The sequence below is a fragment of the Cryptotermes secundus genome, unplaced genomic scaffold, assembly GCF_002891405.2.
Source record: "Cryptotermes secundus unplaced genomic scaffold, Csec_1.0 scaffold131, whole genome shotgun sequence".
NCBI lineage: Eukaryota > Metazoa > Arthropoda > Insecta > Blattodea > Kalotermitidae > Cryptotermes > Cryptotermes secundus.
Window position 1 is genome coordinate 1,386,411 of NW_019742552.1, and position 27,712 is coordinate 1,414,122.

The following is a 27,712-nucleotide window of genomic DNA, read 5'->3' on the forward strand; positions in this document are numbered from 1 at the left end:
CACCAGGAATCTTTCCTGGTACTCATTCCTGTTAGAGGGTGAGTGGACCCCAGGGCCATATTGCGGCTGTAAGGATTAGGTAAATTGAAAAATTCACTGACCTCGTCGGGAATCGAACCTACGACCTTACGGCCTGTAACATAGTGCCTCAACCAACTACACTACCACCTGTGCCCCTATCGTTGAATGTGCAACTTTTTTTATATTTTCTTGTAATGGAATGCTGGCCCAAACCGGGAAGTTTAAAATAAAAACATCACGGTCAGTGACACAAGTATGAAAGACAAATTATAAAATAAACTTAAATATGATGACAGCTGTCTGCAGTTAGGGTTTACGTATCATGGTGCCTTCAGTGCTGTTGTTAACAAAATGTGTATTATGAAAAATTATGAAACAATTCCATTTTTCCCTCAGAATTACAACAGAATTTACATAAAGCACTTGAAAAATCTTATACAACCCCTAGAAAATCTTATATATGAAGGTAAAAACTAGACCACTGATACTGGGGATAGTCAATAAGTAGGTCACAAATGAAAGTAAAACAGCTGTAATGGACATAACAAGGTTTCTATGCATACGAGTATCACTAGGAATCATCACAGTCCAGTCATGACCGTCTAGGTAGCAGACGCCTGTGCTCATGTTCTGAGGCTGGTTTCAATAGTCAAAATGGCGACCATGCTTCAGGAATGTGTTACCGAAGAGCATGGTTCTGTTGTGCGGTTTTTGTAGGCTAAAGGATTCAATGTGAAGGATATTCATCAATAAATTTTCTTGTTTAGGGTGGGAAGTGTTTCTCGCGTAAAGCGGTTCACAACTGGGTCGAAAAATTCTCTCGACGTTCGAAAGTCACAGGTGATGCCCGACCAGGTCGCCCTGTTGAGATTGCAATTGTGCAGCTGGTGGAAGAGTTCATTAGAGCTGACAGGAGGATAACAATAAACAGTGTAGAAACTGCACTAAGATGTTCCCATGTTTTAACATACAGTATAATGCATGATCATTTGAAGTTTCGGAAAGTGTGCAACGATGGGTTCCCGAAATATCCCCAGCCTCAGCTGCCAGTGTCTCACAGAAACCGCTCACAAGTGAACCCCAGTGGTCATCTAACTCACCAACTGCTTATAACGTCTCAGAATGGACCGCATATAAAACACCGTTCCTCTATTGTAGTACAATTGTTGCCTTGGAAACATGTTTGTTTCCGGAGCCGTTACTTAGCAAGGGCTGTTATATAGTCGCTTATTTCACGATCATTGCCTAGCAACGGGTCTGTATGCTACAAAACAAACTCCGTGGTATTAGTCCGCAAGAAAACTATAATTATAAATAAATGTTACACAAGGATATGTTATCAACGCATTACTTCATTTGGCTTCATAGTGGAAGGTTGAATTCTCTGATCCGGCACTACATTTATTTTGTTTCTCTCTGTTTTTTTATAATGTATATAATTCAGGAATCCAATTTCACACAAGTATATGCTGGTAAAGGATATCAGCTGATGAGATGATGAAATACATGTGTTAATAAAGCTTTATCTTCTGAGACAGAAACATGCCTTAATTACTAGTTTCTTGCTTTAAAAGTAGCATTTTTAATCTAAAGTAGACATCTTATACTGTGCTGTGTTGTGACAGGACATGGGCTGAAAACACTAATTGTGTAATTCTGCACAAATTAATATTTCATAGGTTATCATCCTTACCTTACTTCTCAACATCTGGAATGTTAGATGTTAAAAGTACAGAAGTTCAGGCACTTTGATATAGCATCTTTAACATGTTACTACTTAACAGTAGTGTCAGACTCATATTTTGGAAGTATTTGGTTCAAGTTTCAGACAAGGTTTTCATTTTTTTTTCTCACAACCTTACCGCCATCTTTGATCCTATTGTCTAGATAATGTGGGACCCTCAACGTCTCACAACCCTATGGGCCTTCACGGCCTGTTACAGAGATAGCTTTACTTTTTACTTTTTTTACTTCTGATTCACTGTATACACATATAAATCACCACCACAACATTTGATACATTGCAATCATTAGTAAACCCTTCTTGTAATGGATTAATAGGGTGGATGGAGTGGCTGTTATTGCCAGTGTCAGCTCTAACCAAGTGAAGGGCTATTCACAGATGTACACCATACGTTATAGAGCCAATGTGTGCTGGGAAAGCATTGTCAGTATAGTGACTGGCTATGGCCTGGACGATAAAAGGGCTAGAGTTTGACTTCTGGTAGGGTCAAGAATTTCCTCTTCTCCACATCATCCAGACCAGTTCTGGGGCCCACCCAGCCTCCCATCCAGTAAGTACCCTGGGCTACTTCCCCTGGGTAAAGTGGCCGGGGGCGTGAAGCTAACCACTCCTCTCCAGCAATTGTTGATGTCAAGAAAATGTAGATCTATACATCCACTCCCCCCATATGCCTTCATGGTGTGGTCCTTAATTGGTAACCTTACCTAACATTACATGCAGTAAACAGCAACACAGTGTGATTACATGAAGGTTTTCATATTAGCGGTCTTTATTTTAAATAGTTTTATAACTGTGAAACCTTCTTAGTGCCTCAGTATGTCTAAGAATTCACAATTGTACACAACCAGATTTTGTTCATTATATCCAAAATCAATTATATGTGGGTCCATTATAATGAGGATTTACCATAGAAACAGTAAGCATGGTATTTGTTTATGTTGGAGCCAGGATATGTGAGTCCATATAGTGACTAGGCTATGAATGGGATGGGCTCCCTTCTGCATCAACAACTGGGGGCTCTTTTCCTTAGTGGCAAAACAGCCAGGGCATAAAACAACTCAATCTAGTGGAGCTAAACCCCATTCTTCATACCTTTCATGGCATAGTGCTTAATTAAACGAGGAGCAACTTTTACCTTTACCTGACCAACATACCTTAAAGTATGTAGTGGTGTCAGTACAGCAAAAATGTATTTATGGGCTCAACATTGTTAGGCAACATAAACAGTCATTGGGTCTGATACAGAAGAAAGATTTCCTCAAAATTTTGCATTCTCTATGACAACGGAAGATACTATCACATTTTACATAATGATAATTTTGTTCACAGGGTGGCACTATTTTGGGTGAGGCTACCAAAGTGATTAATCTTGGAGAAACATTCATCCCATATCAAGTATTCTTGGAGTATGTGTTGGGACTAGGAGAAACTACTTTTAGGTAATAATGAAATGTTCACATAACAAGTTCGTGTTTAGATTTTAGGCAAGTGCAAGTTCAGAGTTCATGGTCTGTTAAGGGAAAAGGTAGAGTTTTTCAGGTGACTTGTATAAATAGGATTTCCACTTATCGTATGCATGAAATTAACGCATGTAGTGCTGGTCACATCTGTCCATCTGTCTGCTTGTTTCAACTCTGTAACCACTAGATGGATTTTGATTAAATTTGGTATTGACATTACGGCATTGTAGCCTACGCAAAACTGATACTTTTTAATTTCCTGCAATTAATAATTCCAACATGATGGACACATAAATTTGTGAAGTGAGAGTAATACTAGCACTAGTTTTATGTGGTAAAAGGACTTAAAAAAAAAACAACTTTAGTTATTTTTTTATAATATAAGACAAAATGGCATCTGCATGAAATCTGTATTTAGCTTTAGGTTCGATTAAGTGAACTAATGTCCTGCTGGTGTTAGGTATATGAAATTTAATATAAAGTTAGATTGAACACATATATTCAAATTTTGTATTAAATACTGCTTCTGAGTCAACAATTGAGAACTTTACGACAGTCCAAATCTTTGATGGTATGTGCAACAAATTTGAAATTTCTCCCAAGAAGAAAATAAATAAATAAATGTTGCTAATAACGCAGCTGCTGCTAATAATAATTCACTTTGTTATTTATTTGTTTACTCAACAGCCCAGAAGCATATGAAAACTCTGTATTGTGTAGGTTATGCATTTCTAGTTTGGTTTCATATCTTATCATGGAGAATTTTCATGACTGTACTTCATGGTAATCTATGTTGTTTGATTTGGCATTCGTGTAACCACTAGGTCTTAGTGTCATTAGTCTGAAGAAAGGTATACATATTATTGGAATGCAATAATATTAATGACATTTTTCAGCCCAAGGTCATATGACCTGTTCAAACATAACTGCAACAATTTCACAAATGAAGTGAGTCAGTTTCTCTGTGGGAAAGGGATTCCCAAGTACATTCTTGATGTTCCAGAGGAGATCCTTGACACGTGAGTATCATAATCAACTATAATTTACAAATTGTCATTACTCTATTTTCTGTAATGTATAAAGTTAATGAACCAGTCTAAAATTCTTCCACTGTTTCAAAAGTAATTTTACTGTTCACACAATTAAAGTCAGACATACTACTCTAAATATGTGAACAGAAGTCCTTCATTGTGTTAATTTAATTTATTTTATTTTGGTACTGTAAATTTTAAAATACTAGCAAAAGACTTGTTCCTCCCCTAATACATGGTTGCCTTCCTTATTGTTGTAATAAACTAAAGTATTAAGGAGGGAATAAGACTAGGCTACTGTATTCATTGTTAATTCAAGCCTTATCATCATATATTTGGTTCCGTAGTGAAAATATAAGACATAATCACTTCCCTGCCTTTGGCATTTGGACTATACCAAATAATTTGTTATCACACATTCTTCTATAACAATATAACTATCAATCCAGTCACTCATCACTGTAATCAGAACCACACATATAAGAAACAGAAATTTGTACTAAATGTAGCAACAGTAGAAAATACTTTGGTTTTCCTTCATATTCTAGTAATGTAAGTAGATTGTTTTGGCTTTTCCCACCTCTTACCAAAGATCCCATTGCTTCTAGAATCCCATTGCTCTCATAAACCCATTGTTGAAATGGTTGGTTTGGGTTCCCCATATCTTAGCAACAACCCCATTGTTGTCTCAATTGCATTGGTGTCAGGATCCCATGACCGTCACCCCCCCTCCCCCCAATTGGTTGTACGACCCTAATGACTTTTCTACAGAGGAAGCACTGGCGAAATATGTTTGCTTGGACTTGAACCATGCAGGTTTTATAATGTCCAAAGTCTCTCAGCCATACCAAATTTGGCTGAAATAGGTGAAGCAGTTTGAAAATGTATAAAGAACAGACAAATAAACACACGTGTTTATATATAGAGTGACTAACTCAACAGACATCCTACATAGGCTGTGAGTTCATGAAGCTTTGGCAGTAAAAGAATTTGGGATGAATTCTTTTGTCAAAGGTACTGACTCTGATTACTTGTATATAGGAGCATCAATAGTGGTATGTAGTATGTAATAAGTGTGGTATGTTATGCAGGAGTTAACAGTATTATTATAATGACAATATTAACTCAAATTATAATGTTATTTGTAAGTAAGAACTACATGTTTTGACTAAGAAACATAATCATCCAAATCTTATCATCATACAGTGTTTGGTGAATGTATGTGCATCCTCTGCTTTTACTGCTCTTTGGTTTCAGCATTCACAAATGAAATCCAGGTTTCATCACCTATTACTCGTACAATGTGATTGAGAAATTTATCGCCATCTTTGTGGTATCACTCCAAAAAAGTCAAAGCCAGAGGAATTCTCCGCACTTTATGTGCGCAAGTGAGCATTTTCAGAACTCATCTTGCCCAAAACTTGTGATAGCCTAGCCTGTGATAATCTCATAGAGAAAAGTGCATAAAATTAGCGGAAATTCCCACGAAAGCTCTGAAACTGAACCCTGTCTTTCACAAATTTTTTGGTCAACACTTTGAACAAGTTCATATGGCCTAACACTTCACTCTTCATTGTGAACATTTGTTCGCCATCTTTGAACATTCTACACCACTGTCTTACAGTTCCTTCACTCATTAGATTTTGGCCATAAATCGCTGCACATAATTCACAATAGATTTCCTCAGAGCTCATGTTTTTGGTATGAAGAAAGCTGATAACAGTGTGAATTTTGCAGCTGGTGGAATTATCACTCAGAGGACATATCATAACTCACTCTATAGAGACAAGAACAAACACTAGATGACCAGTTATGTGATTGTTTACAAGGCAGTGAGTCATGTGATGGTGTATCCTGCATGTGTGAGCTCTCCTCTGCTCCTACAGTAGTTGCCTAAAACAGACAGAAGTTGCTTTCCATATATCTCTCAAATTACACAAAATTTGAGTCACAGCAGCATGATTCACTGGAAATCTTGCTTCTTGCTTTGAATGCATTCTTCGTTCGTCACTTTAATGTGTCTTTCTTATCTTTGAAATGCTGAGGAGTGCTGATTGTTCGGTGGCCAAGTAGCTGTTAGCACTTAGACTTTGTTACGGTTAACTCTTTTATTGCATTTCGCTTGGCTGTTTATAAAAATTATTCTCATCCAACATATTCCTATTCATTTAATTAAACAATACAGAAGCTACCAGTCATGAGATAACATGAGATGACTGAGCCGTGATAGATCTCTTAGTAAAGTTATAAGATGAGGGGTTAAAAATCCAGAGAGGATACTAAAATTTTACCATCCTATTCACAACAAATCTTACACCCTCCTAATTTATGAATGCTGATTGTCCTTTTTCCACAGAAAAATACAAGGCTTGAGATTGAATCTCTCTACTAATCTCCATGTAATGCAGGGCCCAGAATACATGCATTTTTGCTCCATGCTTGCTGTAGTGGTATTCCTTCATGATGTGACAAAATGACAACAAAAATTTTGTGCTCTTCTTTCCTGATTATTAATGTGCCTTGTTTACACTACATTTAAGTGTTGTTAATTTAGCATCTACAATATATTAATGAAAGAGTATTCACTGAATATGTCATCAAAGTGGATTTTCCCAGCAGAACATACCAAAAATGTGTTAGGATGCTGTCAAACAAAGGATGAAATTGGTTTGTAATTTTTAACCTGTATAATTGGAATTAAGTTGTTTTATAATGGCATGATTTAACCAATAAAAATAATTCACTGGGTAGATGTTTATATTCTGGGCCACAATTAGAAATTGATATTGTAAGTTTACATGGGAATTTCAGTTCATTATCTCTGAAAATTAAACAACAGTGTTAATTTAAGAATGGGGTCACTGAGGAGCTGTTCAAACTTCAGCCTATTTCATCCAAGTCCTTCTGATTTTGAGCATGTCTTTGGGATACAGGATATTAAGTAGAGTATTACACATCATAGCCACCACAGAGTTCTGACATGTGTTGGAGAAATTTTACACCTAACCATTCATAGAAACAAGAAGTAATGAACATAATTCGCCATTTAATTAATGTAATACATCTGTGGTGGATGCCAACTCACCATGGGCAAATGTATTTGTGGAGTTGGCAAAGAGCTTCTCAAGTATCTTTGCCCAGTAAAGTTAGTAAAGCTGTTCTATTTGACTTGTGAAAAATGTACTGCAAGTGACTTTCACATTTTCTGACATGTAAAACATACACATACCAGTAGTTTTATAGGTTATTTAATAATACTTTATCAGAGATTATTTAGTTGCTATGATCAGTTGAAGACATTATCCAACATTTGCCTGGAAAAACTAAGGGAAACCACAAAAATCCTCAGGGTTGTTAATAATGTAACTGAGAGTCAAACCTTGCACAACCCATACACAAGATAGGCACATCATTGCTAAGCTAGCTAATTCAAGGTCATACTCTAGTACATTCCCTTTTCTCACCTGTCTGATTTTTGTAGTATATCTTCCCATGTTTTCTCATGAATGTCATAAATTTAATTATCTCAGGGTCTTGTGGTTGGAATAATAATCCAGTTTTAAAAATACTGCTTCAAATGTATATTTATATAGACTGTTATTGCTTTTTTTCTCCGGATATGTAAATTCCCGTTATTTGTCAACTGGCAAAGTGGCTTATTCATTATCAGTCTTGTGTTATATTTGTTGTATTAGACATAGAATTTGAATGATAGTACATAGGTTTCACAGTTACTGACAATTGAATATTTTATATTAAAATTGTGGTTTTTGTATGTGATTATAGACCTATTGGACAGACATTAAGGCCGCTAATAGACAGTCTAAGCGAAGGTGCAAGAGGTGTAACATTTGGCCAGAATGCCAATCACAGTTTGAGAGATTATGAACCTCACTGGCCACTTAGAGAGCGAGCAGAATCTCCAGACTTTGTTGAACTCAACACAGCCATTGATGAAGTCAGGTTAGCAAAATTATGTTCTTCATATTGATGCTTAATTTTTTTAGTCAAACAGCATCTGTGAGAAATTACTGAACATAATATGATATACTGTCCATGTTGCATATTTTTCTTACTTTTTTGATTGAGCTCTGTGAGAGTTTTGGTTACTTGGTAAAATATTTTCTATTTCAGAAAACCAATTCTTATTACATGACTATACAAATCCAGTTTTGCGTGGATGTGAATAACTTCACAAAATTATTCACAGACAATATTCTGCTTATTATTTCTTATCTTTGTTTTGTACTGGACTGCCCGGAGTGTACCTGAAAAGAAATTTTCTTCTCACAAATAAGAAATAACTAATTCTGAGTCTCGTCAGAACATATCCAGTATTCTTCAATAGACTGGATGAGAATTTAAAATTCACTTAAAACATGTCAGCATACTACTCTGTCCAAAAAGTGTCCAACCTTGGGCCGGGAAAAAAAAATTCTGTATCTGGGTGGTTACAATACCTAATCACCTTCAAAGTAGGCCCCTTGTGACTCCACACACTTAGCCCAGAAGTCCCTCCATTACTGGAAGCAATTCTGGAAGGCTTCTTTTGGAGTGGCATACAGCTGCGCTGTCGTGTTCTGTATGATTTCCTCATGGCTGTCAAAACGACAGCGTTTTAGCGGTGTCTTCAATCTCAGGAACAGCCAGAAATCACAAGGAGCCATGTCAGGATAGTAGGGAGCCTGGCGAACCTGCGGAATGCTGTGCTTGGCTAGGAAACCCTGGATCAGGTGCAATGAATGAGCTGGGGGATTGTCATGATGCAGGTGCCAGTTGCGTGTGTCCCACAGCTCTGGTCTCTTGCGCCGAACTGCATCACGAAGATGGCAGAGGACTTCTTGGTAGTACTCCTTATTGACAGCCTGGCCTAGTGGTGCGTACTCATGATGCACAACTCACCGGTAATCGTAAAAAACAGTCAGTATCACCTTCACATTGCTCTGAACCTGTCGTGCTCATTTGGGCCTCGGGGATGTTGGATGCTTCCATTTGACGCCTGGACCTTGGTTTCTGGGTCATATCTGTACACCAACGACTCGTCACCAGTTATCACAGTCTTCAGGAACTCAGGATCCCTGTTGGCGCACTCCAGCATGTCCTGCATGACCTCAAGGCGGAGTTGTTGCTGCTCCGGCGAATGCAGCTTGGGCACAAATTTTGCCACCACTCTTTGCATACTCAAATCCTCAGTTAAAATTGTGTTTGCAGAACCTCTGCTGATCCCAACCTCATCAGCAACTTCACAGATGGCCAAACAACAGTCCTCCATGATCAGTGTCCGCACTTTTTCAATGACATCAGCATTGATGGTCTACCGGAACGCTGCTCACTGTCCGCCGACATACGGCCATTTTTAAAGCAGTTGAACCACTCTTTAATTCGAGTGACCCCCATTGCATCATCGCCAAAAGCCTGCTGAATTTTGCAAATTGTTTCCGCTTGGGTATCCCCAAGTTTCTGACAAAACTTAATGCAGTATCGCTGCTCCAAGTGTTGCATCCTCTTGAGCGAAACAAGAATGTGACGAACACATGTTACACCACTTCTCTATCTGGCAGCCACAAACGCATCCGGCAGTGTTGCGAGTCAGCAAAAAATCACGCGTGCGCCTGAAAGTCCCATCTACCACTACGCTCAGTTTCCCCACCCCTTTGGCCATTACTTACATTGGAAAAAAATAAAGTTGGATACTTATTGGACATACGGTATATCGTGCATAGTTCGTAAACTTTTATTTTTAATACATAATCCCCGTTTATCAGTGAAGGCTGTTGGGCATTAGTAAGTTTTGGGTTTGGATGTAAAAAATATTGGCTTCTTCTGTTGAAAGATTTGTGTAACAAAACTGCATGAATGATATTAAAATGAAGAAAGAAAAGAAAATTAAAAAAAAAATTGAAATGATTCTGGAGCAGCACAAACACTTTTCCATTTTTTCTTTTGTAATCATCCTGTGCTTTCTTACTGGAGTAAGTGCACTGGTTTTTCATGTACATTATTATTTTGCTAAGTTTATTGGATAATGTGATACTTTTCTTGTAATGTAGAAAGAATTCTGTAGCACTTGAAGAGCGTCGCAACATAATCAACGAGAAAATTGCCAAGAAGGAACGCAAGAAAAAGAAGAAGAGAGAGAAAATTGAAAAGGATCGTGAGAGTGGAGGAAGCAGTTCAGCAGAACTCACTCCTGACAGCTGTAGTTCAGCAGCAGAACTAACATCTGACAGTTGCTGCAGCAGTTCAAAGAATTCATCAATATATCCAAACAATATGGCTGATGGTGAGGCAGCCAATATTATAGAACTTACAACTAATGGCTCTGAAGAGTCCAGCAAGAAGTCACCAGCAGAAGTTGCAGCTGAAATAGAAGAACAAGATGCCCGTGAAAAGAAGGAAAGGGAAGAGAGAAAAAAGAATAGAGAACCTCCAATAGTGTATAAAGATGCAGTGGATGTAAGTACATTTGTTTATGAAATAATAGTATAATAATGTAAGGCAATTTTTTTATAGATCCGAAGTGAGCTTCAGAGGCAAATCAATTGAAATTTTGATTAGTTTTTTCCATCACTGCCTCTAACAAGGAAGAAAGTATACTGTATTTGTGACTTTCCATAACCATTTTAGTCTCCATCCATTACTGTTGTCTTCATTGTTGAGTCAAACTGGCAAGAAATGGAAATGGTCATGTACAGCGGAAGAAACCCACTATTAAAAGTTAAGCAATGAACATGTAACATTTTCTGCCAACAGAGAAATGGAAATTATTTATTAACTATTTTTGTATGAATTTTCTAAAATGCTTCATAATTAGAATTAATGTAATTTGAATTGTATAGATTGAAGTTACATGTTCTGCCGTGAATCATAGCGATTAAGATCATTACTGTAGATATCTGTAAAATATGTGACATTTTTATAGCACTGAATGTGGTTAAAACATATCATTGTACCTGACATTTTGAAGACAATGAACTGATAAAGTGCAATTGATCTCAAGTCTGTGGTTATGTGGGTTGGTTCAAAATGGCTCAGGATATTTTAGTGCCATTGAATTTTGAGACTCTGAGACCTAAAAATTAGGTTTGTTAGTTGAAGTTATACAAATATAGACAATTTAATATTGAATATATATATATACACACATATAACGCAGCAGATTTCAGTGTACCGAAGTATGCCAAGTAATTATGAAGTACATTGGAAATCCAACAATAGAAGTCAGTAGAATTCATCAGTTATTTTACTTTTATGAGCTATAATTTCATTTCCATTAAAGTATGTCAAATATCCTGCATTATAATGTTTGCATTTTGCACCATTATACTGAACTTGACTGATAATAGAAGAATAAAAGAGTCGTTATGTATAAGTGGCATCAAACAAAAGTTAGAATAGTGATCTTTATGGACATTGGCATTGAGAACTACATACATCTATACTGACTGTTCTGGAAATTCACCCTAGTTTGTAGTAATATGTGATAAACTAGTACTGTGTTGATTAGTTTCAAACATATGAAAGAATGTAAGAAAGATACACCAAAAGAAATTGAAATATCCATTGTGTCCTGGTAGATATATAGTGTGTTTTTTTAATTATGTACCATAATTTTATTTTGTATCTTCCATAATTTGCTTCCTATCATTGACGTGCATGTTCAAGAGTTGGCCGCCTATTGAGGCAGTGTTTACAAAATAATATTGTCATTTCCTAGTGAACATGCAAAAGTTAAAAATTCACTAGTCCTACTACTGACTAGTGTTGGTGTATTTTCACTTTAGGTTCAGGCAGACTTTGATGCTCTGGTTGGTTTTGTGGATGGGATACTGGGTCCTGAAGAACAGCAGTCTTTGGAAGAGCTCCACCAGTATATGCTGGAGGATGAGGGCTCATGGGCGCTTGGTGATGGCTTCCTTAACTTTGTTGGTTAGTATCCTATGGAGGGACTCTATTTTGGAAATTTCAGCTTCTATCTGTCTGAAACTTACCATAATTGCATACTTGGACAGCAGTTTTCCTGTACACTTGATAACGGGTCTTTCTGACAAAAGTCTTAAAAGAGGTCTGCGAAGTATTTTTGTAAAATTGTTTGGTACTTATTAGAGGTATCACAAAAGTCTACAATTCAAATAAGAAGAAGGGTGTTGTATATTCAAATTTAATATAGAATATCCGGAAGATTATTCAGTTGAATTAAAATGTGTTTGAATAAGACTTTGTCACTTGTCATTAAAGTGAGAAAATGAAAAAGGATGATATGGATTGGCAAGTAATATACGAGTACATGGGAAAGAGAAATGCTTATAAAATTTTAGCAAGAATATTTAAGGGGAAGAGACAAATTAGGAGTCCTAGGTGTAAAGGTGAGGATGATGTTAAAATGGATCATGAAGAAATAAGGTGCAGGGATGCAGACTAGATTCATCTGGCTCAGAACACAATACAGTGGCAGTTTCCTTGTGAACAAGGTACCAAACCTTCAGTTACATAAAAAGTGGACAATTTTTTAGTATATGAGTGATTATTGGCTTCTCAGAAAGGATTTTACTCCAAGGAGTTTATGTTTGAATGAAATCTGTAGTAATATTTGTGTAGATAATTATTTTTTGTATAGGATTGACAAATGAATCAAAAGAAGGAGGTGCTTTATCCCTATTCCTTTCAAATTTTTTATTGCAATATGCCATTAGAAAATAAAGAGGGAGAGAAGAGGTTGTAAGTGAATGCAAAACTTCAACTCATTGCGCACACTGAAGATTAATTATGCCAAGAAGTAAATGCTGTAAGTAATAATGTGAGTATGCCACTAAAATGCTCTAAAATAATTTATATATAAATAATAGCAAAAAGTTATTTCCACTTGCTTGTATGGTAATCTGCAATGAAATGTTATATATTGTGACATAATACAATGTGTTCAGTGCTCCAGGAAACCAGCAACACCGTGAAGCAGGAACAACATTTCTCACAGATTGCTGCTGTAACTGCCGACAGCAGAATGAGCCATTTGCGCTGATGAATGCGCGCCTTCAGTTGGTCTGATCTTGTCACTGCAGTAAGTCACATTAATAGTCAGTCTGTGTTAGAGGTGTCAATAGGCGGTCAACATTTATACTGAAATGAAGTTCACTATTGAAGAACGTGTGTTTATTGTCAAAACTTTTGCAAGGAAAAAAATTTACAGAAAATGTATCCATAAGTTTCGTAGTAAATATCCTAACTTGCCAGTTCCCACAAAGTCGTGTGTATCCAAGGTTTTGAATGAGTATGAGTATGACTATGAGTATGGAGGGTGAGCCATAAAAACTGACCCTCACACTGCGACCTTTAATGATCTGTTGTGCTTCCCCTTTGGATTAACCCTTTATTAATCCTACACTTCGAATGAAATGTAGGACTTTATTTATGGGGGCATCATAAAAGTCACTTGGTTCCATGAAGAATTGACCCAGGTGGCGATATCTTTGGTAAGCTGTAGCCTCACAATCACATAAGATGTGTGTGGTTGATTCATCTTCTTGTAGGCACCTTTCACAAGTTGGGTCATCTGTCAGTCCCAGTTCGAAGAGGTGCCCTTTTAGATGGCAGTGTCCAGTAAGTAATCCTACCATCCATCTTAGTTGATCTCTGTTTCGTTTTAACAGGTCCATCGTTCTCTTGGCAGAGGGTCCTGATATAAATCCTTTTGCCTGTTTGAGTCCAATTGTGGATTCCCAGTGTTTTTTGTGATTTCTGTTAGTGCAGTCCCTGATCACTTTCTTGGCAACTCAAATTGAGATTCCGCAAGCTGGTTCAGGTCCCATGAATGGCTGTTCAGATCCTGTTCTTGCCAGCTGATCTGCGGTTTCATTCCCTGCAATACCCTTATGGCCTGGCACCCATATCAGCTGAACTCTTTTTATGTCTGGCCAGTTGTGTGAGGGATTGGTGGAAATCCCAAACCAGTGTTGAAGTGATTTGGTGTGTACCAAGTTCATTGATTGCAGCTTGACTATCTGATAGAATATAGATATTCCTATTTTTGTAGTTTCTATCTAAATTCTCAATTGTACATGCCTTAATGGCATACACTTCTGCCTGGCATACTGTTGTATACTGACTAAGGCTGAAACTAAGTTTCTGCCTTGTTCTATGGCAATACACCTCAGCTCCAGTGCCTTTGTTTGTCTTGGAACCAGCTGTGTACCAGATTAGTCCCCCATTTTGATCGGGTTGAAACCCCCCTTTTCCATTCACTTCTATCAGGAAATCAGATCGTGAAGGGTGTATCATAAACGTGTAAGTATCATTTTATCAGACCCTATCTGTAGGATGGGTTCTTTTCTTATGACCTGAATCATGTATGCATGTCCACAACCTTCAGATTTTGGTCTCCATTGATGATTGCAACATAATCTGTAATTTCCTAACTTGGCCTCTGATTCCATCTGCAGATGCAGTTGGGGGAGTCCTAGTAGGATTTTCATTGCAGCTGTTGGAGCTGTTCTCATTGCTCCCACAATTCCCAAGCAGGCTGTCCTTTTCAATTTGCCTAGTTCTGCCTGACTTGTTTTGAGTTTAACTCCAGGCCACCATATAGTGGCAGCATAGGTAATTATGGGTCTTACTACAGCAGTGTATATCCAATACACCACCTTTGGTTTCAGTCCCCAGGTTTTTCCAAATGTGCCTCTGCATGTCCAGCAGTCCTTATAGGCCTTGTTAATAGCCTTGTCGAGCTGTTTTTTCCATGTCAGTCCCTTGTCTAATGTTATTCCAAGGTACTTGACTTCACTGGATAGCTGGATCGCTTGACTGAAGAGGATTGATTCCTTATGCCCCTTGATATCCCTCCTCCTAGTAAAGGGTATAATTACCATCTTGTTCGGATTGATAGAAAAGTTTGTTTTTTTGCACCACTGTTGAACTGTGTGCAGGGCTGTTTGTAAGACCTCTGACACAGTGTAAGGGAATTTCCCATTTATTAGGATTGCTATATCATCAGCATATCCTACTGTGAAATTACCTTTACTGTTGAGCTCCCAAAGATCATTCATGACCAGGCTCCACAGCAGAAAGAGGAGAACACCTTCCTGCGGACAAGCTCTCGCCGCAGATGCTCTCAGGGTCTTTGCAGACAATGTAGCACTTAGATTTCTGCTTTCCAGCATAGCACAGATACATCTGCATATTGCAGGCTCAATGCCATGCCTTTCAGAAGCCTGTTTTATTGTGTCAAAAGAGGTTGAACTTAGCCGCCAGTCCTGGTTGGTCATACTAATCCAGACCCCAAGACTGTCGTTGCCCAGTGGGACCATGAGGAGGTGTCCCAAGGCTGTGTCCCGACACATCCCTAATCCATGATGCGTCCCCACCAAAGAAACAGCCATAGTTCGGCCAACTTCATAGAGGATGGCATCATTATGACCTATAACATGTGACCTAAGGAAATCACAATTACTCCTGGCATAAAGCATGGTAAGTTTGTGTTATCTTTTTACAGTATTCTCATAAATGTGTGCATATATAGAAACTGATGTGAAGAAATCAGTGACATAACTGCACTCTCGCTAGCAGGGAAGGGAACAGTAGTTGCGGAGAAATGATCTGCCCGCTCTACGCTAGCGAGAGTGCGCGCATTTATGAGTGCTAATGACTCATTCCCCTATCGGCAGTTACAGCAGCAATCTATGAGAAATGTTGTATCCGACCCATGCTGCTTCCAGGTTTCCTCGATGATTGAACGCTCTGTAGTTCATTGCTAGACAGCGGCTCACTAAAAACGCACTTCTTAGCAACAGACACACTTGTAGAAATTAAAACGTTGCTACAAGAATGACATATGTTTTGTAGCAACAAAGGAAACAGATAATAACAGATGAACTGTTCAAGGTGGTGGTCTGTATTCAGCTCACCTGTAGTTATAAAAGAGTCAGTTCAGTTCAATCGCAGGTGATTCTGCTTTCATCGTTCGTCACAGTGGAAGAGAAGACACCTGTAGTCCAGTAAGGAATGGAATGAGCCTTAGTCATTAATTGTGAACTGTTATAATTGATTGTAATTGTAATAGAAATGACCATAAATCCAATCCTCCTGGGACACCCTTTATATACACGTATATAAGGGTCAACATAAAAACCATTGCTTTTTTTCAGGACGATTGCTACATGACAAATCCCTGAGGCCAGAAATCAGGGTGCACATTTTGAATGTGTTGGCTGCAGCTGCTCTCAAGGATGATGTGATATTGTTATTACACCAGGACAGGAGAGAACATGTGCTTATGAACTATGCACATGATGTGGACAGATTATCCGTTGAAGAACAGGAAGCACTAGCATTATTTGTAAGTTTGTTTCCTGCTTTAACAAATTGTCATATTATAAAGATATAGAATCTATATGCAATTACATGTGAAGTCTCAAGAAACTTCTTTACATCAATGGTGACATTACTGGATATAAATATATGACATGTACATAAAATACTAGTAACAGTGTTTTAAGGCACTGAGAATGTAATCTTATTATGTAATAATGTGTGAGTTATGAATGTGTTATTATTTCTGTTAGTACTAGAGAGTGGATCCGTTTTTTTTTTGCATGATATATTTCTATAATATATTGCTTAAAGGTGCCATGATTGCTCAGTCAGTATAATAACAGAACTATGGGTTGGATGACTAGTGAATCATGGTTTATTCCAGGAGGAAGCAGAGATTTGTCTTTCTTCTACAACTTCCAGACTGGCTCTGGGGCACACACCCCTGTGAAAGCCTTTCCCTTGAAAATACTGACCAGGGCATGAAGCTGACCAGTCAACTCCATCTAGTGCTGGGGTTAAGAATGCATGGAGCTATATCTCCACTCCCCTATACATCTTGTTGTGGTGCTTAGCTAAACATAGGTAAAAAGCTAAAGCTATCCATGTAACAGGCCTTGAAGGCCCATAGGTTTGTAAGATGTCAAGACTCCCACATCTTCTAGGCAATCAGTTCACATATGGCAGATGGCGGTTAGGTTGTCAACTTTACGTGCTGGCCACCATTTACCCCCGTCCCCAGGAAAATTCCTGGTACTCATTTCCTTTAGAGGCTGAGTTGACCCCAGGGATCTGGTGGGCTGGAAGGATTAGGTAAATTGGAAAAAAAAATCCATCTCATCAGGACTTCAACCTGCGACCTTCTGACTTGTAGCATAGTGCCCCAGCCAACTATGCTACCACGTACCCCTAGCTAAACTAAGCATAAAACATCTTTATATTTTATATACTGTGTTGAGTTTAATTTCCGTACTTCTCTCTATAGGCTAATTTAGGTGCAGCTTGTGTCATATTGTAGATGTAATGCTACTCATGGTTTTGTAGTAATTAATTTCATATATTACATTACAGATATGTAATATGTTCGAAAACTTGAGCAGCTCAGAGTGGCTACTGTATATATCAGAATGGCAGTACTGCAACACTACCATCAGTAACATTCGGTGCACGACTAAGGTGGCTGTCAATTCCCTTCTTTCTGATAATACAGTTCTTCAAGAGCGAGGATCTGCAATTATACATAATCTTGCCTGCAAGGAGGTAAAAACTGTGGTCTGTATCCCCACACACAAATGCACACCTGTGCATGCACATTGCTACTCACATTCCCGCAGCACTGTCAACATCTAGAAACTGGGCATGACATCATCACACAGCAGCAGAATGCCTGGCATGTCTGCCTCAGAGATTTATTACCCTATCAAACACTTAAAATATTCAGGAAAATGTCAAACTATGCTTGAAAGTAAGTTGTGTACCTTTGCAACTTCAGTGCTCACAATATACACTTCAGCTCCACACTCAACCAGGCCTGACCCCTTGCCATCTGCTTACATGTCATTCCTTTGCTGTATGCAAAATATCATTTCTTTTCATTATTTATTTATCTTTTATTTAATCCAAATAACTGTAATACCTGTATATAATAGTCATTATGTGATGATTTAAAGTGGTACAACAGAGTAATAAGCATTTATTTCTGAATTTGGAATATCTGAAATAAAATCATGTTTGTATTTCTTCAAATAAGATTTCTGAATCCTGCCTGTAGCTCAGCTGATATGCATAAATGTTCCTCACTTTTGTCATATCTTTTCACTTCCCTTCTGAACAGCTAGACAAAGTTCCCTCATGTACAGTGTAAACTGTTAATAAAAATATGTTTTATGTAATCATTAATGTATTTATTACTAATTAAGAGTAATGTGTAATACAAAATGTCTATAGCCAGGATAGGAGAGTATCACTCTCTAAAATGAATAATATAAATTTTAAGGCCAATTGGCCACTAGTTCTGAGATTTCTGATTTTATAAATACATATGAAACACACAAACCATTCAGGTTGATGGTTTGAGTCCCATGTTGGCCCGGACAACTAAATGTTAACAAAGAAACTAAATTGAAGGCAATCCACAAAGTTTATGTGGCAGAATGAAGTAAATTATATTGGTGTATCTAAACCATTGTTTTTTTTTAGCAGAGTTGTATGAAAATGAAGCATCCAGCATGGTGTTTGCAAAGTTCTGTAGATCAATAAGAGATTTCTTTTTATTCTGACTTTACATAAAACCATAATACTGATTAATTACATTAGCAGTCTTGCCTTGCATATGGCTATGTTATGGTAGAAAGAGTTTCAGCAACAAACATATTGTTGCACATCACACGTTAAAAGTCACTGTTTCTCTTCAAATCTTACATATGTTTTTTGATCACAGTAATATCTAAGATATGTATTGTGTAAGAATTTGTTTTTGGAAATGTTCCCTATACCTTCCAGTTGCATCTGTGTGTGAATCACCTCCCTTAACATGAGTGAATTGCATGTATTATATGCGAGTATCAAGTTTGCCCTTCATAAAAGAGTGAGAGGCATTAGTAGTGCCTGGCTCAAAAGCAATGCCTAACCTACTACTCTTCTCAGTTATCATGTTGGCAATGGCAAACCATTTCTGATATCCTTGTACATTTGCCTGAAGATAATCTTTTGTCTTAGGGAGAGTTTATAAGCAGCTTTAATAAATTCCTGAATGCGTGGAGATAATGTAGATAGTAAAAAGTTTTCCAAGTAGTCTCAGTTAAAGTACAAATGGTTACAAAAAAAATTGATTTCTTATGCAACTTGTTCAAGATATAGTGCTATTTCCCATCTCTACAAATTTTTGTTCCCTGAACACAATTCAGAACTTTCATTAGAAAAAAATGCAGTAAAGAATGAATGGTCATCATACCAGATCTCAGTTCTGTGCAGTGAATTGTTCAGGAGGAATTCAAATCCCTTTTGATAAACATACTGACAATATGAGTTGACCAGTTGTGTCCTTTTTTTTTTAAGGCACTTCAAGATAGATTCAAGATCTAAAACAATGCACACATATCAGTGCCTAGAAAAGTAAATAATCCCAGAAAGTGGTGTTGGTTAAAACACTGGTGACCTCTTTTTTCTTTTATTTTCTTGTCTTGTCTAGTATTATTGTTGTTGCTGCTGTGCCCTTTGAAGCTCAAATGACAGTTTAAGAAAAAGTTTGTACCCACAAGGCTCTACCAGAAATAGTATTCACATTGTTGACTTTCCGGTTTTAGGCCCAGGTGTCTATGAATATGGGGTCAGAATTCAATTAACAGTTAGAATAAATAGTATTCAATTATGCATAAGAAATACATATTTAAAGACACAATGACTTAATTATAAACGTCAGTATTTTGTTATAAGTTTCAACTAACACTGTATGTTTGAACCTATAATATGTAACAATTTAATCTGATTGTAACTAGCCAGAAAACAGAGTCTCAAGCAGACACAAAGCTTGTGCGAGAAACGACCAGTGTGTTTAATTTGAAGTACATTTGAGCATGTGAAATTCATATCTTGCCCCACATTAAGGGAAAGTGCAAGGGCATTTATTCACACTTAAATATATATGATATGTAATATGAGTAAATGGGATAATGTTAAACCTTTTAAGCTGAAAGTAACTGAACAACTATCTAAATATTTTGTATTTGTCATAGTACTTATTGCATGGGGCTAAAATACCATGAAATTGTTCAGTCTGCTATTAGTTTGTATTTCTTTTTGATATATAAATTTGGTACTGTAAGAATAGGAATTTCTATGTATATGGTAGGTTCGAAAAGTTCAGGACAGCAATGAATAGAGCAACATCTTGACAGGTAGACAGGAGCCTGCTCATGCATATCAAGACTTGCACATCCCATACATATATTGGAACTTTTCAGTTTCCACTTGACTAGCTGTGGTTTGGATACATGACATTATTTTCATGAATATTTAAGAGCTTACTTTTAATATGAATAAATCTTTAAATATATTTTGGTATTAACTCTTTAGAAAGTATAAAATTAAATTAAGTTTTTGTAGCTGTATTCCAATTGCATTTTTTCAGAAAATGAATCAAAACAAAGCTCTTAGAAGACTTTTGCCTGCTGGGTGCATATCAAAGGTACCAGTAGCAGGAAAAATATTTGATGTTTGAAAACTAAATACTATAAGTAATAATTCCTGATTCAGATTAAAAATACTAGCACAAATTTCTCTTCCTATTCCTTTTCCTTCTCTTAGTCAATGGCATAATGTGAAAGTGAAATTCTTTTAGCACTTCCTTAATCATATAAGTACTTAATCATTAACACTGTATTGTTAAAGTGAATATAACATATGACAATATTGCAGTTGTGTGCATGTGTTTTATGACTAAACAAATATGTCTGACTTAGCTTTGTCATTGACTTATAAAGAATAAATGCTGAGAAGTAGTTTAGGTGCATATGTAGTTATTAAAAATGTAAGAGTTTTTATATATATATAAGAAAGTCACACATGTAAAATATTATGCTTTGTATTTTCACGTTTTTCCTTTCAGCTGATAAACAAATGCTTTATTTTTTTTACTAACAATAAAATGAAGCACACATTGAGGAAACAGAGATACAAAAGCTATCTGAGCGCTCAGAACAACTTACATATTTCCAGTATACTGAATCAATATGACTGGCTTAGAGTATTACCGTTTCCTGGTGTTTCACTTGTCTGTTATGTGATATGAAAATGCCATCTCTTTGATAATTGCAATTTCATGAATGAACTAGCTGAAACAGAATGTATGAATGTTGAAGGGGTGGGCCTTCTTGGCCTTTGCACCGTGACCACAGTGATCTGTTGTGCTTTAGCTGAAACAGAATGTACTGTGATTAAAATATTTGGTGGTCCTAAAATTGTAGACATAGATGAAGATGAAAGCAATGAAGAACTTTCATGTTTTGTTTGGATAACGCTTCTTTGCTTTCACTTCAGGTGGTTAGTGAGAGTAATACTTGATGGCTTGGAGAATTTATGAAGATTTCAATATCACTTTGTATAGGACCTGCACTTGCTGTATTTCCACAAGTTTGGTTGATGGAAACTTAATAAACTCTATATTGCTTATGACATTCATCTCTTCCATTCTGATTGTTCTGAATATATTTTTATAATTCAGATTTATAGTGCTGCAGTTATTTGAGTCAAGTCAATACAGATGTTTTCAGATTGAACGTAAGTTTGTCTCAGTTCCAACTTGTGGAGTACAAATATGTTCCACTGTGGAAAATATTGCACCAGTCATACAAGTGTGATGTCTTTGCCTTACAGGTATTTGATGATGTAGCCGTGGAGTTGACAATGGCTCTCCTTCAGTATTTCAACAGCAACCCACCAGAAGAGCATCTTTTCCGATGCATGAAGGCTCTGAATCGTTTCTGTCAGATATCACAGCAAGATGTCCCACAACTTATACAGATGATTGGCCCAGAACCTGCTAAGTTCCGAGGAACTTCTGCTCGAGTTGATGATCTAATTGCTCAGATCACCAAACGACTACGTTAGCTCTAATACTGTGCCTGACTTCAAGTCTTCCAAAAAACAAAGGGCTCTTTAATCTGTTGTCCCTCATAAAACAACTTCCAAGTTTTGCTTCAGAGAGAGCAATTTATTTTAAGGGCATGTAAATTTCTGAAGTTGTAGTGAGACAAGACATGCTCTTCCAAGGAAAAGTGGCATGTAACTCATGCAAAATTTAATTTAAAATAAATCATAAATTATTACTTTCCACAGAATCTGTATAATTGACACAATATAACTACTCACCCATTGATCTGACCACCCTTTTCCCTGTGATTTTTTTTGTTGATGTTGTATATAGTCCTAACACAAGAATATTACATTTTTTATGCTATTTGTAAGCCTGTTCTACTTTGTGCAATACATGAATCTGATAATAATCACTTTTTTGAGTTTTGTGTTTCCACCCCACTCTCTTGGTGATATGCCAAGCAAGAGTTAATTCAACAAAAGTAATGTTGCATGTTGTAGGCCATGCCCCATGATTTCAAACCCTACTTTGTAAGTTTATCAGGTATACAGTGTTTTGAAATAAATCTGTCCTTGAAGCCAGTCATCACTTCATCAACTGCTAGGTCCCCACCTGGTTTATAAAACTATCCAGATGTATTAATTATGTCAGGAGTCGGCTGTGCCTTGTAGAGATAGTTATAATCTTCATCCCCTGATCTTCATCTATCATCATTACTGAGATGTAGGTATTGTCCAATTTTAACAAACTATTGGAGGGTCATTGCATGCCTAACAATAGGACAAACAAGGAAATCATATAGAAAATTTGTTGGGCATGATATAGCTATATATATGTTAAACTTTATAATTTACTGTAAAGGTATACAAGAAATTAAAAGATCAGAACATTAATTAGATTAAAGTATATCCCAAACATCTTGGATTGTTCACTGCTATTAAAGGGTCACTTAGGTGAAGGTGTAGGAAGAATCTGGAAAATATTTTATCTCACAGCTGATCACATTTTACTTTTCTCATGTCTTATGAATTTTATTCTGGTTAATGCTTTTATTCCCCCTCCACATTTGTTCTAACACTAGTTGTGCATTCTATATTAATTTTTAATTATAAACAAAAAACAAAAAAAAAACAGTTATTACTGGTACCTTATATACAGGTATCCAAGAAAGATGTAAAAAAATATAAATTCCTGTATGGAAAAATAATTACTATATGTAAGAAGTCATCTCACAGTTTAGTAGAACAGAACTGAAATTGCTTTTTGTCACCTAGTAAGCTTCAACATGAGCACCATTAATTGTTCAATACATGCCAAAGTAGTATTCAGTCTCACCATGTGTTCATAAGCATAACTTCAGCCACTGTTGCAGTCACCACTCATGTCATGTTGCAGATTTTAAAGATCTGCAATTTTTTCCTGGTAGATAATATTCTTCACATAACCCCAGAGGAAAAAGTCCAGTGAAATTAGATCCAGTGATCTTGGAGGTGATGCTAGCAAACCACTTCTTCTGATCCATTTGTATTGAAAACAGTAATTTAAAAAGTGATGGACAATATTTCCAAAATGTGAGGATGCCCCACCCTGTTACTATGTAGTGTAGCTTGTCACAGTTGCTTCCTGAATGAAGGAAGGTCAAATGATGCAGTATTTTATCCTGCCACACCACATTTTAACCTTTGGCATATCTGTCTGATGATCGGTAATTCCTTGAAGTGGCTGGCTACCTCAGATTCTGCAGTTATGTGTGGTCACAATACCATTCAAATGGAATATTGCCTCAGTAGAAAACACATCAAGTTCATGAAAACCTCATCACTGTTAATTTTGTGCAGCATTCCCACACAGTGTTACTTTCTAAGAGTCATGATTGTCTAGTTTTATGTGCTGCTGCAACTGCAAATTGTACACATGTAAATGTAAATGTTTGTGTGCAATGTCATGAACTGTGGGGTGGGGAAGATGCAGTTGCCTGCTTTCTGTGAGGATTGACATGTATGAGGTACGTAGAAATGCTTGTCTGATGTACACCTTGTTGTCATTGAATGTTCTGGTAATTTCTGATTTACAACGCTTCCAGTTTCTCTCAGATGTCTGTCCCACTTCTTAGCAGAGTTGTAACTTGGTGCTCAACCTCCATGCAATAACCGAAATTTACTCTGACTGAACCATCACCATGACCACAAGTGATTGATAGGGATGGCACATGCATGACCACTAACACCAATGTAAACAAAACTTGGAACTTTAAGCTGCAGAATGGTGAGATTGTTTCCTTTGTATAATAAATGTTTTTCAATATACACAATTTCCTTGTTTCTCACACCTCTCTCAGACACTCTGTAGTTGTGGCTAACATTGAAAGAAATATGTATTCTGTGTTTCACAATAAAGGCTAAAAATGTAGGTGATTTTAAAATGGAATATCAGTTACATAATACATGTTATGTTCATTGCAAAAGCTCTTCGGAATGCCTCAAAATTCATGTGTATATCATGTTTATTATTGTAGAAGTGCATGAAAAACTAGTTACCTTCTGTATGAAAATTTAAATTTTACTTGTATCTTTTGTTATAACTATTTTCTTTCATAAATTCCAGAAAATTATTAAGATCTAGAATTCTGGAAATGTTATTGCACAGAACAAGGTTAATATCTACTCACCACATGTAAATGCACAAATGGTATAATGTATTACATGAGTAAGCTACATTTTAATTTTTAAAGTGCATAAAAATTAAGCTCTTATAGTTTATTACAGAACAAAACTTGGATGTTTCTTGGAATTAGAACTATTTCTTATAAATAGTAACCCATCTGAACCCTTATCTTTTTATGGTGACAACAGTATTTCAAAGAGTGTCTTAAATTATTCATTTGTTACACGGATACTACATGTATGTAGCACAACACTTCATAATAATAAAAGTCAGTCATATATACTAGTTAATTTGTCATGCTCTGCTGTATTGGAACAATTAATTAATATAAATCAGTTGTTATTGCCTTTCCTTTCCAAGACTGATTTTGGAATGAAAAAGTTTAGCGATGATAGCAAAAGATTTGGTCAAAGAATCCAAACAGATTTGTACATATATTTATACTGTATAAGGATTTATAAGTTAATTATGTTTTGCATTTGTATAATAATCTATGTTAACAGGATAATCCTTTGTACTTTATACATGCAAATTGTAATAATATGTAGATTAAACTTCAAACAATATGGAATTATATCCTTCTTAAGTCTAACTTTTTTTCACATTGAGGAAATGAGAAAGGATCAAATTAAATATAGCTGAAAGAAATGCGGTTTATTTCAGGTTTACAAGTTTATGTCAGTTGTGTGATCTATTTGTAGTTAATTCTTGGTATGAATCCTACTGTGGACATGATTGTATTCCATGAAGGAGTGGAAGAAGTTCTGTGAATTAGTGCATTCATGAGGTTGTGTAAAATTTAAAATAAAGAATTAGTGTACTTATAAATGATCTGTAGTAATATGATTGGTATCAACATAATGTTTAAATCCTGTTGGTTAGGCTGTTGCTATCAGCCTATTTATTAAAATGTATTAAGGCCTTCATGAAATATATACAAACATTCTATTTGATAATTAAGAATGCGTGCAAATGCTTCTTTTGTCTGGTAAAGTCTTAAATTTAGAGGCTGTTCTACAGTCATAAATGTCACAGCAGTTTAAATTAAATACTTATCTTTTTATACAGTAATTTTGTAATGCTTAATCTGTAAAAGTAAAAAGTAAAAGTGAAGCTATCCCTGTAATGGACTGTAAAGGCCAATAGCGTTGTGAAACGTTGAGGGTCCCACATTATCTAGACAATCGGCTCAAAGATGGCGGTAAGGTTGTCAGCCTTGCGTACCAGTCGTGCTTTACTCCCCAGGAAAATTATTTAATTAATTCCTTGTACTCATTTCTGTTAGATGCTGAGTTGACCCCAGGGCCATAGTGCGACTGGAAGGATTAGGTAAGTTGAAAAATTCAGTGACCTCATCAGGACTTGAACCTGCAACCTTCCAACTTGTAGCATAATGCTTCAACCAACTATGCTACCGCGTACCCCCCCCCCATGCTTAATCTGTATTTTAAAACATACTACAATACTGGAAAGTATGTTGTTACTGTTGCAGAAGAAGTAATTTGCTGGAGTATGAGGCTGACACTTGATATTACCAGTTTTGAATGGAATGCATAACTAACTATTTGTTTTTTGCTGTCACAATATTGTTTTGCATTTGTACTTGTATCATAAGATAAATTGATTTTGTTGACATTTTTTCATATATATATATCTGTAGACACATAAATAATCAGTTTGTCATTCAGATGTATGATATATATCATCAACACAAGAAGTGACTTCTGCAAAGCTGTTATAGCTTTGGAAGCTGAAATGTAAAGACTGTGTAAACAATAAAGTGGATACCTATGATGAAAACATCACAAAATCTGTGACTTGATATTGTTTGCTTCTTCTCAATGTCACGATAAGAAATAAAGCTTCTAAATATAGTACTTAACTATGTAATTGTAGTTATCTTAATGACCTTGGCAAGAAAGAGAATTACAAATTTTATCACACAGAAATTTCTACCTCAGTGAATCGGGAATCAGGGCTATGTTCACTGAGATTCAATGTAAGGAATAGATTCATTGACATGGATATAAGGGTGTGCACTTGTGTTGAAGCTGTGAAAGGGCTTGAGTGGGAAGTTCGGTCTTCTACATACCTTAGAGCTATATTTTAACTTTCTTTATTGCCATAAGCATTCTTCATGAAGTAGGAACGAATGCCACATATGGTTATGTCTGTCCTTATTTGACCTAATATCAATACCTAAACTGTTGCATGTTTTCTTTAACTTACAGACTTTCACTAAAAATGTCATTTCCAATTTTGATTAAAATCGGGCAAAAGTAACAGACAGTTTTCAGGAAGATCTACATGCCTTTGTGCATGCATATCAAGTGCAACTCAATTGTAACTCTCCAAATACTTACTGGGGCAAAAAATGTTTCACATAAAAATACATTTTCTTGCCAGAACACTTCAGTAATTCTTACAGATTTTGAGATAATTAAACAAAGTAACCTTTTTTCCTATGTCATCTCATAATTTTGAGGACCATTGAACTGATATCAGTAAAGTTTTATATGGAGGTCCTTGCACAGATTTGTCTATCCATCTGTTGGTGACCTAGTGTCACCGCTCTTATGAATGAAGATGACTGCTTATAATGTTGGACAGGTTTTTTTAAAATTTGTTAATGGAAGCTCTCATTAATAGTTGTTCCACAATTCTGACTTTGAAAATTCCTGTGTTCTGGGATATAAAACTGTGAAGTCCATTGAAAGTCAACCAACATTTTGGAGGAACATGTTTCCTTCATCTTCACGGTCAAAGAATAAACCAAGCAGGAAAGCAACATGAAGCAGGCAGCAGGCAGGCTCAGAAATGTTGTTTGACTTGCAGCAAACTACACAGCATTATATCCCAGAAGATATAACTCTTCAGAACCACTGCTGTGAGAAAC

General features: G+C 36.4%; 1 protein-coding gene across 5 annotated transcripts in view; it reads left to right on the plus strand.

The window, feature by feature from the left end:
- Positions 1-25,625, plus strand: part of LOC111873273 — a 68,624-nt gene extending 42,999 nt beyond the window's left edge. For 4 of the 5 annotated variants that reach the window (XM_033755036.1, XM_033755035.1, XM_033755034.1 and 1 more), the window contains exons 4-11: positions 3,095-3,204; positions 4,122-4,244; positions 8,043-8,219; positions 10,307-10,712; positions 12,041-12,185; positions 16,394-16,584; positions 17,631-17,831; positions 21,933-25,625. In XM_033755036.1, the coding sequence (XP_033610927.1) occupies positions 3,095-3,204; positions 4,122-4,244; positions 8,043-8,219; positions 10,307-10,712; positions 12,041-12,185; positions 16,394-16,584; positions 17,631-17,831; positions 21,933-22,166 (1,587 nt within the window). In that variant the 3' untranslated portion in view covers positions 22,167-25,625. The remainder of the gene's footprint in view (positions 1-3,094; positions 3,205-4,121; positions 4,245-8,042; positions 8,220-10,306; positions 10,713-12,040; positions 12,186-16,393; positions 16,585-17,630; positions 17,832-21,932) is intronic. The other variant, XM_023867845.2, reaches the window with a different exon arrangement.
- The last annotated feature ends 2,087 nt before the right edge of the window (positions 25,626-27,712 follow it).